The 17,192-nt window shown below is 41.0% G+C and overlaps 1 protein-coding gene across 4 annotated transcripts in view; it reads left to right on the forward strand.

Annotated features, from left to right (window-relative positions):
* Positions 1 to 17,192, forward strand: part of bcar3 (BCAR3 adaptor protein, NSP family member) — a 75,683-nt gene that overhangs the window by 54,886 nt on the left and 3,605 nt on the right. For all 4 annotated transcript variants that reach the window (XM_058639039.1, XM_058639038.1, XM_058639040.1 and 1 more), the window contains 9 exons: positions 8,398 to 8,526; positions 9,661 to 9,786; positions 10,201 to 10,317; positions 11,354 to 11,577; positions 12,413 to 12,513; positions 12,663 to 12,797; positions 13,408 to 13,644; positions 14,535 to 15,169; positions 16,610 to 16,725. In XM_058639039.1, the coding sequence (XP_058495022.1) occupies positions 8,398 to 8,526; positions 9,661 to 9,786; positions 10,201 to 10,317; positions 11,354 to 11,577; positions 12,413 to 12,513; positions 12,663 to 12,797; positions 13,408 to 13,644; positions 14,535 to 15,169; positions 16,610 to 16,725 (1,820 nt within the window). The remainder of the gene's footprint in view (positions 1 to 8,397; positions 8,527 to 9,660; positions 9,787 to 10,200; positions 10,318 to 11,353; positions 11,578 to 12,412; positions 12,514 to 12,662; positions 12,798 to 13,407; positions 13,645 to 14,534; positions 15,170 to 16,609; positions 16,726 to 17,192) is intronic.

A 17,192-nucleotide genomic window follows, 5' to 3' on the forward strand; every position in this document is an offset into this window, starting at 1 on the left:
GTACGCTGCTACGTCACACTCCATCTCGCTGCTTTCAGGCTTTGTGTATGTGAGATCTTTAGAAGTGGACGGCGGGGATTTGCGTCCATGGGAGCTACAGGGAGCTTGGTGGTTGGAGTATGGACACTTAGCAGACCAATCAAGTTCTTCTATACCAGTGTTTTTATCAATACTGGTCCTTGGGACCCACTGTCCTGCTCCAACACACCTGAGTCACATGGTCAGCTCATCTACGAGCTCTGTAAAAACCCTGGTGATGACGCAATCAGGTGTGTAGGAGCAGGGGAACATCAAAAACATGCAGGGCATGTAATTAAATATAAAAAAATTGCTTATTTTTCTTAGAAACATGTTTTTGGTGGATAGTTTAGGTGAAAACTGTCTCTAGAACAGCAGGTCAAGTCAGGTCAAGTGTCATAGAACCTGCCTGTTTACCAGCACTTCACTCATGTTGGAGTCAGCTGTTGGGGTTTGTTGCTGATTTTTGACCCTTAAACCTTCTTCTTAAAAGGTCCTGTGTGTATATATTTGTGACATCTAGTGGTGAGACCACAGATTTTAACAAATGGAGGACTCCTCTGTCTGCTCACTCCCATCTTTTGGATGTCACACTTCTTCGTTTGTGTCGTTCTGCTTCAAAATGCAGACTAAATCCTCATAAATGTTGCACATTGGACTTTTAAAATTGTAAAAATGAATGTCTGACCAGACTAGACTGACCAGTACAATACTGAACACAGGAAGACGCATCTGTTTATTTGTGTGTGTAAACAGGAAAGGTGGGGGACACTGGGATGATGAAGTCAAGATGTAGAGATGCAGAAAACAAATGATCCGAGCCGTCCTCAGCTTTGGGACTGTTCAGCCTGTCAGAAAACAAGAGACAGAGAGTCCTCACACTCACTCTGGTTCTTATTTAACTGCACTGGAATATAAAAACTGAATAAAAACGTCACTTTCGGTGACAGTAATACAGGTTTTTGCTGAAAAATCATGAAACATCCTCTCTTATATGGTTTTCTTTGCCTTTCCCCCCCCGGATGGATTTTCCAAATTAGCTGCATTGTTGACAGTTTGCATTTCTCTAATGACTTCAGAAACTTTCAAAACTTCACCTTTTTGTTGTATTTAGTTGAATGGAAGCAGGCAAAAAAAAGTAGGGAACCACCAGGAAGATAAATGAGTGGAAAGTTTAGGAGTAGAGGAGGAAATACCAGATAAAGAACAACTGATACAGTGTTTTAATGATGATGATGTCCACCCTGTGATGGTTATCTCTCATTTTAGTACAGAGTATGAAAACTGTTTCCTAAAGACTGGCAACAGTCATTTAATCTATACGTCAGTGTTTAGCTTTTCTAATGATTTGTGTTAAGCTTTGGCGTCAGAACGAACAATGCAGACACCAAAACACGAGAGAAAGTTTTAATTGAAAGTAACAATGAGCTGTAAAAAATGCTGTAATATGTATATATATATATATATATATATATATATATATATACTGTATGCTGTATATGCCAGGCCTGTATGTGACACTGTGACATGCCACAGTAAAAACAGAGACAAACACATGAAGCATGATGTGCATAACACTTGAAATGTAAGTTGTTGTTAGAAGATTTCGGTGGATTCTCCTAAACCTGTTTTCATGTGTGCATGAGCAAGACAGGTGTTCAGAAGCATGAGAGGACAATACAAGTTAAATCAATGTGGCAGGCAGGCAGGCAGGCAGGCAGGAGTGAGGCAAAACAAAACAACAAAAAAAGACACAAAACAAGCAGAACGTGACGTTCTCAGCCAAAGACCTGGCAAAGACCGGAGCTGAAGACTGGGTATTTATAGCAGTGTGTCAATCAGTGGGACGAGCAGCAGGTGTGTTAGGAAAGAGGGATGAGGGGGAAAAACAGGAGATTCAAGTGCCAAGACATTAGTCACATGTTCACCTCACCGCACAGGGTGATCTTACACTTCAATTTTAATCCATTTGAAGACAAGAAATGAGAAGAAACGTCAAACTAATGGGGGGAAAATAAACCTGAGCTGAGATGATTTCACCTAATCAATGTAATGACACATCACTCACACATGCTTTTAAAAGAGAAGAGTCACCGTCACAACCTGTCCGAGCATTAAGTCCACGCACATACAGTGTTGTGACTAATACATAAACCACTGCAATAAAAGTTTGATTGTGGATTATCTCTTCTCGCAGTGTTAACAGGGTTTGTGTTTGTGCACCGACTCAACGGCTTATTTTAATTAGCGCTGCTGTGGTTTTCTGTCGGCATGATTGAAACGGTGCAGTAGCACATTCTTAGTGTCGGAGCTCAGGCGGCGAGGAGGCTGGACATAAACTGGAGGTCGAAGAGTCACGCTGAGAATCTCAGCTTCAGGAACACGGTAGTCGGAGGAGGATTTGAGCAAGACAACAAGGATTATAATGTCATCGTGTGCATGTGTGTGAGGAGAAAAGAAAATCATTTATAATGCTAAAAGGTTATTTGTCCTCACCTCGGTGAACTCAAAGGACAAGCTGCTTACACCGCTGTGTGTGATTGGTCACCAAGGACAGGGTTCCAACAACAGAAGATCGAGTTTTTAACCAACACGTCATCTCCTCCGTAAACACAGAAACCACTCAAGAGTTCAGTGTTTTCTATTTTTGTGTCAAAGCCGGGATATCCAGTCAGTGGTGAAATCCTCTTGAACAATGCTTTGCTTTTAAAGGCCATCTATCTATCTATCTATCTATCTATCTATCTATCTATCTATCTATCATTTTAGATAAATAAATATCTAATCAGCCAATCCCACAGCAGCAACTTAATGCACTTAGTCATAGTCAATATGACCAGAATTTAAAGATATAATATGCAACATTTCTACATTCAAATATCTCAAATCCATAAGAATAATGTCACTTTTTTTTTGAGTTGTGTTCTTACATTAGTCGTTATAACTTCCTGGGCTTGGAAGGAAAATATTCTGTACTGCCAGTGTGTTAGCTTTTTGTTTTTTTATTGTATTGTGTGTATATTTGTCGCGACATGATAACGTAAGACATAAGACAACAGTTCCCATGATCCCACACTGCATTCTAACGTCATCAAATATCAAACAAAGTCTTTTGTTTTTGTTTTAAATGATACATCATGAGGGACAGAAATGACATACCGTGCGTTTAAGTTTGAATTAACTTTGAATGTGTCGTGGTTGTTGGTGTCAGGCGCGCTGGTCTGATTTTCATGCACAATCATCTCTAGGCAGTTGTTGTTGTTGTTGTTGTGAAGAAAACAATCTATGAAAGCACAACAGGGCCAACCTTCAGTTCAATCAGCTGAAGATCACACACTGCATAAATATATTTCATAAATGCTTTAACAAAAGAGTTATAAGCAGGTACAGTTAGGAACCCATTTCACTACAGGCATACGGAACAGAAATCAACAAATGATCCTGAATTGAAAGAGTAAGGGTCAGCACTTGTAGGTAGGCAGTAGTATTTGAGTCAATATATATATATATATATACTGTTTGTACTATGGTGGTGACGATCCTGATGTAATGTAGAGCGTTAACTGACACCACGTCCCCACTGAGTGTCGGCCACATATCACATATCTCACCTTGTACACGCTCTCTCTTGTGAAGGTGTGTGACGTTAGACGGTCATAAACCATGTGTCCTCTGATCTGTAGGACAGAGAGAAAAAGTGGAAGAAGGAGGAGGAGGAAGAAAAGAAGCTCTGCTGGACTGTTACTGTTGTGGTTGCTGTGGTTCTCTCTCACACACACACACACACACACACAGAGCCTGGTGCAATATAAATGCAGCTGCTCAATGAGGATGACATCATATTGCAGCATCTTATGAAAGGGCATCCCCATCTATTTCCATCTCTTATTTCTCCCCCTCTCATCTTCTTCCTCCCTCTCTCCTTCCCTTCACATGTACAGCTTCCTTTCCCCTCCTTACGCCGCCATTCATCAGTTGTGTTGGCAGAGCAGATGTAAAAAGCACTTTATTGTTAACATGGTGCTTAATTACATATTCCCAAACGTGTTTGTAATCAATAACCAAAATATGGTGCAGTTCCGGAGTATTGAGTTGAGTTCTGTGAGTGACATTTACACAGTTGACTGAGTTCAGCTCGTCTTCAGGTGTAAGGTTGTTAGGTTGTTGTGCTATGCAGGTACAACAGGAAAACCAGGATGTCCTGACAGAGAGTTAGTGGGTGTATCATAGAGCCTTTAACTGACGTGCAAAAAGAAGTCATAGTCGTGATGCAACCAACAGAATTAAGTGGATTATAACAAACGTTTATATACTTTTGACATGATATTTTGTTGGCTCACAAACTCAGAGCAGACAAAGCTCCATCTCCATCTCTGGACCACAGGTTGGGAACCATCACTCTAAAGAACCATTATGCATACTGTATGTAATTCACACAAAGTCACAATATTGAGTACAGTTTTTGATAAATTCATAAATAAAAATCTGAATAACATAAGTAATTTGCATTCCTATTCACTCATACACTTAATTGGGCTCCTAAAGAAAGAATGAATGAATGAATGAATGGCGGCCTCAACAAAAAGACATTAATTCATTCAGTCATTCACACAGATATGCTTTAAAATAGCTGTAATAAGTTTCACTGTGCACAGAATCGGATTTTATACAGTGAAATCAATACGGCTGTAGAATGGGACTGAATGACAACTTTACTGCCCCAGGTACTTTCCACTGCTGCACACACACACACACACAGACACACACACAGGGCCTGAGCGTTATGACACCATTACTGTTGTCATCCTCCTGTAATTCGATAGGATGATAGGTATTCCCATCATACATGGAGACACGGAGACTCAGGGCAGAGAGGGTCTATTCTTATAATGACTTAAGAGCCGGAGATAGAAGGAAAGAAGCAGTGGAGCAGCCACAGGATGAACGAGTGAAAGACAGAGAGAGAAAGTGGTGAAGACATTGAGAGTGTTTTCTTCCTGGTTTCAGTTTCATGGGGACGCTTAGGGGCATATTTCCAATTTCACGTACACACTGTAGCTCAATAACACAGTGAGAGAGTGTTATTGTCACTAAATGACACATATTTATCCATATTTGCCTCTCACTGTACATGAGTTAGAGCTGTGTTTCCCAATCCTGGTCCTCTGGGACCTACTGCCCTGCATATTTTAGACGTTTCCCTGCTCCAACACGCCAGGTCAGCTCGTCATCAAGCTCTACAAAAGCCTGATAATGACTCATTCATTTGAATCAGGTGTTTTGGGGAAAAGGAAAGAGGTTTCCCCGACGACCAGGATTTGGAAACACTGGGTTAGGGTAATCCTAGGGTGCTGTACTTATCCTTACTGGGCCTAAACAGTGCATGCACACGTCCAGTGAAACCTAATAAAGTGGTAAAGTGGCACCTACCATGGTTGTGACAAGTGGTTATTTGAGTGACTGTTGTCTTTCTCATAATTTCAAACCAGTGTGGTCACTCTCCTCTGACTTGTGGCACCAGCAAGGCATTAATGCTCACTCTTATATTCTCTGTAAACTCTTGTTATCCGTGAAAATGCCAGTTAATGAGCAGTTCAGTTCAGTTCTGAAATATTCAGACAACCATGTCTCATTTAAAAAAGTCACTTAAATCACCTTTCTTCCTCATTCCGATGCTCGGTTTGAACTTCACCTCGGGTCGTCTCAACTGTGTCTCCTCGACTAAATGCAACTGGACATTCACGTTAACATGCAGCTAAACAGGTGTACCTAATAAAGTGAGCGTGCTTTGTTACTTGTTATTACCAAATAAAATCAGAAGAGTTGGTATTATGGTCTGTATTTATATAGAGCTTTTCTAGACTTGATGAGCTGCTTTACACTATAGTTTTTAGAGCTGAAACATTACTCGACTATTAATCGATCACTAAATTAATTGTCAACTATTTTGATAATCGATTAATCGGTTTGAAGCTTTTTTTCATGATTAAAACAGAATTTCTGATTGTTTCCGCTTCTTAAATGTGAATATTTTCTGTTTTTTTTATGAACAAAACGATTACTAGGAAAATAATCGACAGATTATTCGATTATGAAAATAGTCATTAGTTGCAGCTCTAACAGTTTTGCCCTTTACATGCTCAAGGACACATATCGACTAGCAGAGCCAGGAATTGAACACACAACCTTGAAAGACAACTCACCCTACCACAAGTCCTCACTTTTTTTGAATACTTTTACTTCTAAACCTTTACATTTTATATCAGAACATTACTTTTGATACTTAAGTACATTAAATGTCATATACTTCAAGACTTTTACTTAAGTAATATTATAAAAAAAAGTGACTTCAACTAAGATGTTTGTACTTTTACTTAAGTATCCCTTTAGACTGGTGTTATCTGACCCTGGATCTATTTGTGACAGTCAAAACTTCAACATTCAACTCTCATAATCATAATGAGGTTTTAAAAAGGTTTTAAGAAGTCATGAGCAGAGATAAGTTCAGGTTGCATCACTCGAGTGCGCGGGTGTTTACGTACGTCAGGTGTAGGTGTGTGCGGAGGCAGGTCCGGGGCAGCTGGGTGTGGTCATGGCGATGACGCACCAGGTGGAGGGAGAGACTCAGAGAGGAAACTCACACTCGCTCAGAACAGAGAAGACAGGAAGAAAGACACAGGAGATTAAGTGTTGAATGGGAGACATGTGTGAGGACATGTGTTAGAGCTGTAGAGACAGTGACAGTGTTGGCTATGAAGTGTGTGTTTAAAGATGACAGAGACAGACGGAGCGATGCAGAGACCCAGCAGCTGTCATGTAAGTGTGTACTTTTGTATTTGTTACCTCTTTAAAAACCTTATCTGGTTTACACACTGACCTTGTCAGGACCAGCAGTCCTCATGGAGACCAGGAAACCAGGTCCTAATGAGGTAGAACGGCATTTCTGGGGAGCTGGTTAGTTTAGTTTATGGTTATATTGGTTGTGATCAAGGTTAGTGGTAACTGTGGCTTTGGTTCAGGCTGTACACATTATTGGACTGACCTGTGTGTGTGTGTGTGTGTGTGTGTGTGTGTGTGTGTGTGTGTTTTGCTGACTCAGCATCCTGTCAGGACAACTTTATCTGTTGTGTGTCACTTGTATGAGTGAGTGAGATTTGTGAGTCAAGGCTAAAAACAAAGCTTGTTATGTGTAATTTGTCCTGCTTTATGTAGAATATTGAATAACTTTGATGCACCTTTGTGCTGACATATACTGCTTATATGTATAAAATAATAATGTGGTAGAGGCAACCGTTGTAGCAGAAGCAGAAATAATAATAATAATAATGATGATAGGAGTGATATTTACACACATACATGAACTGATCATGCTAAATGTGTTGATAAAACACGATCTGCGTGTAACTAAACACGCGCGTGAGTTTTCACGTCCTCGTACTGTGCACAAATGTTTATCGTTTGGCTGTTTGTCTGCTTCAGAATACTCAAAATAGCTTAACCAGTCAGTCATCTTTGACAGAAGGTGTTTTTTAGCAGATGTTTTATCGTTCTTAAAGGATTACTTCACCGGTTTGCATTTAGCTTTGTATTACTAGAATAGGGCTAGTATTTTTGAACAATTGTGCTTCCCAACCTCAGTTTCCCCTGAGTCGAGAAATATCTCCATTCTTTTTCTTGTTATGTTCCCGCCAGTGACACTTGGTCCGAGCCTTGGTCCGAGGCTTGAAACTGTAACGCTAATTCAACACTTTTTAGACGGAACCTCATTCCCAGAATGTAAACAGTGTCCTCCATCTTTGCTAACAATTACGCTAACAGGACCAAGTGTCAGTGGTGGGCACGTGACAAAGATGTTTCTCGACTCATTACTATTCTAGGAATACAAATCTAAATGAAGTATTCTTTTAAGGGGTTGTATAAGAGAAAATAAGCAAAAACTCACAAACATCACCCCTCAATACCCTTTCCACCATCACTAGCTTGCCTAGCATGTTTTATTTCAGTTCTTTTCAGCACAAAATAGTCCAAATGGTTACGCAGACAAAACAATTTTTAGATTTAAAACTCACAACAGAATATAAAAGCTAAAAGGAAGTAGTTAAAGGAGAGAGACATAAAGTATACAGGCCATAACAACAGGCTCCTTAATCCAGACGTGATGTAAAACAACATGTTTCTTTCTTTTTGATGTTTGTGTCTGTGAGCTTTTACTTCATTACTGTTTACTGTTTGTCTTAACCTGTCTGAAGACTGTGTGACACCAGCTGTCACCACTTTGATGGATTCATAAATAAAGATATTGTTCTCTCTCTCTCCCTCCCCCTCTCTCTCTCTGTCTCTCTCTCTCTCTGTCTTTCTCTCTTTTTAAAAAAATCCCAGTTCTCCAGGGATCACTTCATCCTGGACTGTCCCTCCGAGAAACTTCGCAAAGAGCTGGAGGAGGAGCTGAAGATGAACTGTGAGGAGCCCAGGAGCCATGCGTGGTACCACGGAGCCATTCCCAGACAGGTAACACACACACTAACACTAACACACACACTAACACTAACACTAACACACACACACATAAATCACAACCACACGAGTCCCTCCCTGTAAAAGCCTGGTTAAAAACTTGTTGAACCTGATCACCTATTATTAGACTGCCCTGCTGCACACGGGAAGATTAGAGCTCCAGCAGTGGCCTCGGCTGTAGAGCTGAGGTTGTAACAGTTACAACGTAAAAGGCCTCTTTCTCTCTGCATTTATGTGTGTTTATATATATGTGTGTGCGTGTGTGTGTAACAGAGAGAGATTGTGTGTTCCCAGCCGCTGAGATGTAATCATTTTTAATAAGCTGCTTCCTTTTGGTCAAACTAAACTACCGCCATTAAATGCTACACAAACACTCTGTTAATTAAAGTCTGTAAGTGTGTGTAAGTGTGTGTGTGTCAATGAGAGAGAGGCAGTCAGTGTAACAACAGTGAAGTGGAAATTTAAAGGGAAACCTGTTCAACCCAAACGGTAATGAAAGTACATTTCATGTCAGTGATTATAAAATATAACTTCTTATAAAAACTGTAGGTTAATTAAACGTGAGTTTTAGATTTGATGTAACTTTTATTGAGTTATCTTTCAATTCTTGAGTCTCAAAACAGTCATATCACATAAATAAATTCATGATTAACTCAGAGGTAAATGCATTTCATGGCTAAGCCTGGAGCTTTGATCCATGCGTGGGTCACTGTGACACACCTTATCTGTGTCCATGTGACACGACTCATAACTAAACTGAAAGCAAAACCAAGTTTGAGTCGATTTGTTTCTCAATTTTCTCAAAGTATTCCATTTTTCTTGTCAGTTACTTTTAACCAATTGTGAAATTCAAATCCCCGTCGGATGAATCATCGCTAATTAAACCAATGCAACATCGTCACATGTTGCCTGGACGTCACAGGTCAAAAGGTCAGGAGAGTAAATCTACAGTCAAACCTCTTGAGGCTGATTAAATACTGGGGTAGTTTCAATATCCTCTAATCTGTGTGACGTAAAACGCTGCAGACGCTGCTCGTGGAGAAGGTCACACTGTGAGAGAGGCTGTGCTACCATTATTAGATTTAATGAAATGTTTGGACTGTCAACAAATGCTCTGTAATGTCTCAGGTTGCAGAAAACCTGGTGCAGCGCGACGGAGACTTCTTAATCCGTGACTCACTGTCCATCCCGGGGAGTTACGTCCTGACCTGCCAGTGGCGAAACGCAGCCCAGCACTTTAAAATCAACAAGAAGGTAAACCCCCCCGCTCTGTATCTCAGTATCTGAGTCTCTTTCTGCATGCATTAAACACTAAATTATGAAAATCTTCAGTAAATAAAAGATACCAGACGATGTTAGTGATGTTCACAACATTTTATCATTTAATCTCTAGCTAAAAACTGGTCTTATGTTTCTTCACATTTTGCCAACTTGTATATTTTAATTATCCTTAAGATTTAGAACAGTTATTTAAACTTCAACCACACATCACACGTCTCGCTTTACTCGCACAATGTTATAATATAAAATAAGATAATACTTTATTGTCCATGTGCACAGAAAATTGACTTGCACCACCATTCAGAGAATGTAACAGCTATGTGTCTATATTTAAGAGTTACACACTACATCTTTAATAGTTAAATGACGGTGCCATGCCTCGTGCAGGTGGTGATGCTGAATGAAGCTTACTCCAGAGTGGAGTATCGTCTGGAACGAGAGGGCTTCGACAGCGTCCCGGCACTTATCAGATACTACGTCGGCAACAGAAAACCTGTCTCACAGGTGAGTTTAAAGAGCTTTTATGAGACACCTTTGTCTAAATGACCGTGACACTGATTGTTTGCTTTTTGGTTCCGTTTAATATGGAAGTTTTCTTTCCCAAAAATCTAACACACACCATTCTACCGCTGCATGTAGAGCAGCCACTTCCAAAGTGTGGGCCGCGAACCCCTAGTGGGCCGTGACGGTACTGTAAGCTGGCCGTGAAAGGTCATAAAATATAAATAAATAAATTTGTTTAAATTATCCAGCATCAAACGGGCTAACATTTCAAGTATTTGCACTTAATTTTAATACCTACTCATTACTACCAAATAAAACCAGAGTTGGTATTACGGTCTGTATTTATATAGAGCTTTTCTAGTCTTGATGAGCAGCTTAACACTACAGTTTTCACCCATTCCCACACTGTAAACTTGGGCAATGTGTCTTTGCTCACGGACACATAAGAGAGCCAGGAGTTGAACATACAACCCTCCAGTTGAAAGACAACTCCCCCTACCACTGAGCCACCATCGCTCAATCCTAACTCCTCACATTTTTTATACTTTTATTTCTCAAACTTAAGTACATTTTATGTCAGAAAATTATTTTGATGCTTAAGTACAGTAAATGGCATACTTAAACACTTTTACTTAAGTAATATTATAAAAAAAAAAGGGACTTCAACTTCTACTAAAGTCATTTTCTGGTCAAATACATACACTTCTACTCAAGTATCCCTTTTAGAGTGGTTATTTTCTTTTTTAGGTAAATATTTAATTAATATAAGTATAAAAAGAATGTTACGTAAAATGCTTTTGTAATTCCACTGAGGTCATCTTTTGAGTGCAAAGTAAAGTGCACTGATAATTGATCTGTAAACATTAATATTTTCAAGAATTTCAAGAAACAGAGTTGTGACTTAAGGTTTGTGTTTGGACCTCAGAGGATTTTTCAGATTTCAAAGTGAGCCCCGGCGCCCTGGGAACGTCTGTTCTAGAGGAAAACAAGTCTCTGTACTTCATCTTATCTCACTTGTATCTCACACATTTACTAGGTGGTGGGAGCCATTATCTTCCAGCCAATCAACAGAAGCCTTCCGCTGCGCTGCTTGGAGGAGAAATACGGATTATCCGGCACTCACCGGGAGGCACTGATGGCGCAGGAGAGACGCAGTCAGAAGCGCCTCAGCCTCAACATCACCAACGGACACGCGCACGACAACGCGCACGACGGCACGCACTGCCACGACAACTGCATGAGCCGGAGCAGCCAGCTCAGGTTTGTACACAAACACTGCTGATGAACCAGTGTTGACAAGTTCATTTACCTCACTGCTTCATTTCAAAACAGTCAAATAAATCATTGCTCAAGGTTGAATCCTCAAAGTCCCCCCCAAAAAAAAATTAAATTAAATTCATAAAGTAAAAATGTTCTTCATTCTTGTGCATCGTGCCTCAACCTGTCTATTCTGTGGCTACATTTAAAATGTTTTTGTAAATAGGCACTGACATATTTCCTAATTTACCATCAATGTCCTCATATTTAATCGCCGTACTTCATATTTATGTATAAACACAATGTGCAAAGGCATCAGTGCATCTGCACTAGTTGTGTAAATGAATAATGGGTACGCTTTATTCTTTAAAAAGGACCAAAAATATGTTATTTTCTCAATAAAAGGGACGTTGTTTTGTACATTTGAGAAGTATAAAAAGCACATGACGTAAAATGGACTGAGGTCATCGTTGTGTTGTTTTAAACACTGTGATTCACACTAATCCGCCGTTATACTTCAGGGGCTGAAAACGACGCCTGCGCTTATTGTTTCTATGAGATCATACGTGTAATTTGCTCAATCGCATTAATGTATTATTAACTGCAGTTTGTTTTTTACTCAACAAACTGTCTCTGTTACATTTAAATAACGTACAAGTTTTTAACTCACAGCCCCGAGCTTTACTCTCAACATCCAGGGTCTGGGTTTTATACACATGTTCCATATGTATCATCAACAAAAGGTCAGAGTGGGTCAGAGTCTAGTGACAGTGAGAGTGAGTGAGTGTGGAAAAACAGAAGAGACAGAAAGAAAACCTTATGTTTTGCTCGCACTCAGGTTAAAGGATCGATGTGGCAGCCAACCAGCAAGTCTCAATCAGGTCCAGGAGAGACGACGCCCACTCAAGGCGCACCAATCAGAGAGCTTCTTACCTCTCGGTGAGTAAAACTCATGGTGTGATGAAACCCAAAAACAGAAAGATTACCCTGTAAGAGAAATGTGATCAACATTTGAACTCAGTAGTTGGAATGCTCACCTCTCTTCTCTTTTTTTAAACACCTCTCTTCTTTTGCTTTCTCCCCTCCAGGATCCAAACCCCAGGCCCAGCAGTCTCCCGACCCGCTTCTCCCCAGCCCCAACCCCAAGTCTCCAGTGTTTCGGACGGGCAGTGAGCCGGTCCTGAGTCCCTCTGTCCCTCGGAGATCAGCAGAGATTCTCGCCGGTGAGTGAACGAAGAAAAAAGAAAACAAGATTACACACAGACTCACACTTCAGTCACAATAATATCTACGTATATTGTCAAGGTTTTTAGCCACCAAGTTTCGGGAAATTCAGTGGAACTCAATGTTGCCTCTTTTAAAACTTAAATAAAAATGATAGAATATTAAATAATTAAGACGGAACAGCAATAAGATACTCATGTCTGATTTGACTCTTACCTAAATGAATGAAGGGCAGCTAAAGGGCAATTGAGTGTGATTAGCAGGCTAAAAATAAAGCTTTTGTGTTGGAAAATTAATATTACACAATCACTGAAGCACTTAAGTCAGATGGCGCTTCCTAATTAGCTTCTGCCGCCGAGTGTCTGCAAAACAGCAAACTAAATTATTATACTTTAATGAAGGGCTTTTTGGGGGGGGGGGGTCAGCTTCTTAAATGTTGTAAAATGTCCTGTTTTCTTTGCTGCACATAACAAAGAAATCATTTAAAACTGAATCATTTTGAGAACATCACTATTTCCAGGTTTGAGTACCAACTACGGCTCACTGATTCAAATGTACTATGAAAAGACAGACGTGACGCCATGGTGACCTTGTTCTTGTCGTCTCCAGGTCAAGCGATCCGAGGCTCCGACAGCCAGCTGTGCCCGAAACCACCACCCAAACCCAGCAAGGTGCCGCTGTCTCGACTGCCTCACTCTGCGTGTTTTCGGCCCCTGGTTCCTTCCTCCATCATCTCCTCTACCTCCACCTCCTCCTCCAACCACACACACGCGTCCTCCAGCGTCGCTGCGCCTTCCCTGGACTCACTCACATGTGGGGAAACGCCTTCAGGGAGAAGGAGTGGAGGTAACTTTGTTATTTCGACAAAACGTCATCAAATCGTTTAAATTGAATTTGGTTTGTCACACTGAACAAAGAGACCTATTCAGAACAGTTTAAAGCTGAAATATTACATTTATTTGTGAGGGAAGTACTCTTTAGTTTGTGTTTCCTGCTCTAGTGCGATGATCCTCAGTGGGTCACTCAGAGTTTCACAGGCGGCTTTTTTTTTAGAGACGACTGAAACAATGACTCTTTAGTTCTAAGGATGGAAGAAAAGAACATCTTTCAGAACAACCTGTGCTTTTAAATGGCCACAAAAACTACAATAATCCGTTACCAGTGAAATAAAAGAAGAAAAAAGGTTGACTGGTGATCCATTAAAGCTGCAGTGCGTAACTTTTGGTGATTTCTGTTTTCGATAATGTTTTCTTTTTACACCGTGAACAGAATGTATTACTTGTACGCTGCACCCTTCATCTGAAAACGAGTTCTGTCAAGTAATCCTATCCCGTCCTGACTGAGGGAGTGTTGGTGTGTGTACAGCAGCATCGCAGGGGCGGGTGGAGACAAAAAAAAAAATAAAAAATGCTGAATGACCGCATTTTTTAAATTCACTTCTGAAACCTCTGGCTGTCAGTTTGTTGTTTTCAATGTGTTCAGTCAGACTCTGAACCTGTCCACAGCCGTCTCACTTTAACAGTGTCACGTCAGCTGTTGCCTCGTGAAACAAGTCACTTCCTGTGTGCAGCGTGAGAATGAAGACGGCTAGATTGAACCAGCCTCGTGTGAACTCGTTTAACAATGAAATGGTATGAGTTAAAAGTTACGCACCACAGCTTTAAAGCTGATTTTGGTGTGTGTGTTGCAGGATGTGGTTGGATTTTGATTCTCATGGCTGTGATGTTGCTCCGCAGGTCCTCCCGTTCCTCCACTGAAGCCCCTGAAGTTTCACCATCAGCTCGCGCCCGCAGACTCCCACTCCTCTGTGTTGTCGCCTCCTGATCTGGCTCTGTATCCCGACTCAGTGACACTAACGGGACGGACTGAGCGGCTGCAGCCGAGCCCTGCGGACCTGAGGTCCTGCAGCCCGCGGGAGTGGGAGGAGCCGAGCTCGCCCAACTCCGTCACGGACAACGAGCATCAGCCACCGCTCTGCAGCTACGTGGAGCGGCTGAAAAGAGAAGGGGAGGGAGGGAGAAAGGTGAACGGAGGAGGGGAGGTGGAGGCGAGAGGACGGAGAGGGCTGGACAGAAGCTCCTACCATCATGCCATCGCAGCCTTAGAGAACACCAGCGAGGAAGAGGAGGAGGAGGAGGATGCAAGGAGGGCGAGGGAGGAGGAGGAGGAGGCCGGGGACAAAGACAGGAGCAGTTTCCAGCGGCCGGTGGTGGAGACAGAGTCGGTGTTCAGACCGGCAGAGTTCGGATCTCGACTCCTACCTCCTGAAAACAAACCACTGGAGATGGTGGTGCTGAAGAGAGCGAAGGAGCTGGTGCTCAGTCACAATCACCACAGCATCGCCAAACACCTGCTGATCGCTGACTGCCAGGTACACACACACACACACACACAGGTTTCCATCACTTCAGAGGACATTGCATTGACTTACATTCATTTCCTGTAGATCTACTTTAACCTTAACCATAATCTCTAGTGCCCTAATTCTAATTTTAAAAAATACCTTAAAATGTAGTGATTAAAAAACAGATTAAAACAGATTTAGCTCCCCACAACATAAGCAATGCCAGGTACACACACACACAAAACAAATTCAACTAATTATATTATTTCATGTTATTATCCGTCAGTACCTTTAACTTATTTTACAAATAAGTTATTACAAACGTCACAAAATGAACTATACCTTTAAAACCAAACTTTTGATAAATATGTTGCTTTTCTTTAAAAACAGCTGAAAACAAATTTTCCCTTAAATTATTTAGAACTGAAATTTTGGAGACGTAAAATCCACTTATCCAACAGTAGACTGGATATGTGGCTCAACAAAGCACATATACGTGAATATAAACATGTGCATATGTAGAGACAGATCAATAATCACATGTTGATGTTATAAAGACCAGTTATGAATAATAAAGTATTAAAAAGACCAGTGTTAAAGGGCTTTAGATAGCTCACCTGTCTGAGCTGGTGACACATGGGTCAAGGCGGAGGTCAAGGCCCTCTGCAGGTCGTCCTCATGAACTACAGACCCAGAAACAAACAAAGAGTTATGCTAAATGAGGACATTTTCACAACCTTTCTTTATTATTCATCTTTTTTGCTGATTTAGTAAAAAAAGAAAGAAAGAAAAAAAAGTCAATAAAAAGCCTTTTGTTCCTCATTAAAAGCAGCTACTGGATTTTCATTTGAGAAAATCATTCACAGGTGCAGAGGAAATTCAACTTACATAACAATCAGATTTATACACGTGTGTGTAATTTGGCAGCAAACATATTTACTGCTGTTTGCTATTATGTGTGTGTGTGTGTGTGTGTGTGTGTGCTTTTACTTCCCTGGCATAAACACTGACCTTGTCAGGACCAGTAAAGACCAAAACCTGGTCCTGATGAAACAGAACCTCATGTCTGAGAACCTGGTCAGGTTTAGGGTTAAGATTTGACTTGTGTTATAGATTAAGGTTAAGGTTAAGATTAAGGTAAGGCATTAACTGGTTAAAGTTAAGGTTAGAGAAAAGCCTCAGGTTTGGCTGATTCAAATGAAAGTGTCCTAAAAGGAACAGCTACTCAAACCTGTGTGTGTGTGTGTGTGTGTGTGTCTGTGTGTGCTGAAAATTAGATTTCTGCCTCGCAGCCGATGTTTCTGCTGCAATAAAACGACTCTCGTGACGCAGGAGAAACATAAAACAAACAAAAACCCACTAACTCTGGACAGACTCAGTGAGAGATGGGGATAAATAAAATAAATAAAAAACATAAATGTAATTGAAATCCATCCTGTTAAAAACCCTCTCTCTCCTGGTCTCCAGGTTGCGAGGATACTGGGCGTGACTGCGGACCTCAAAGGTCAGATGGGCGTGGCCTCCGGCCTGGAGCTGGTGACGCTGCCGCACGGTCGGCAGCTGAGGCTGGACCTCATGGAAAGGTACGCGACGCACACTCTCACTATTATTTCAACGTACCGTGGACACAAATGAGAGGATGAATGATTCGGAACATTTGATCGGTCACAGCAGGAAAAGCAAATATGACTTGATTTTAAAAAACACCACGAACTTTGTAACCGATTTTCAACCGGTTTTAACCGAATCAGCCTCCTATTTTGGCCTCAACTGAAAGAAACTTGACTTTTACGATTTTACGACAGCCCCTGATCTGACTGTCCGAGTCCATTTTAACCCCCAGATTAGTGACGGTTGACCTCATGTAAGAAAAGTGAGGAAAATACAGATTTAATTTTGATTCATTTCAAAGTGCTTCAACCAAGGTAATTAGTTTGACTCTACTGTCTGGGATCTGGAACACAAAGCTTAAAGACAATAGAAGCAAATAGACTAAATTAGTGGTGACTTTACTAGTGAGTGACAGTTGCAGATTGATTGTACAGTGCGG

This window comes from Solea solea, chromosome 9, assembly GCF_958295425.1.
Source record: "Solea solea chromosome 9, fSolSol10.1, whole genome shotgun sequence".
NCBI classification, from domain to species: domain Eukaryota; kingdom Metazoa; phylum Chordata; class Actinopteri; order Pleuronectiformes; family Soleidae; genus Solea; species Solea solea.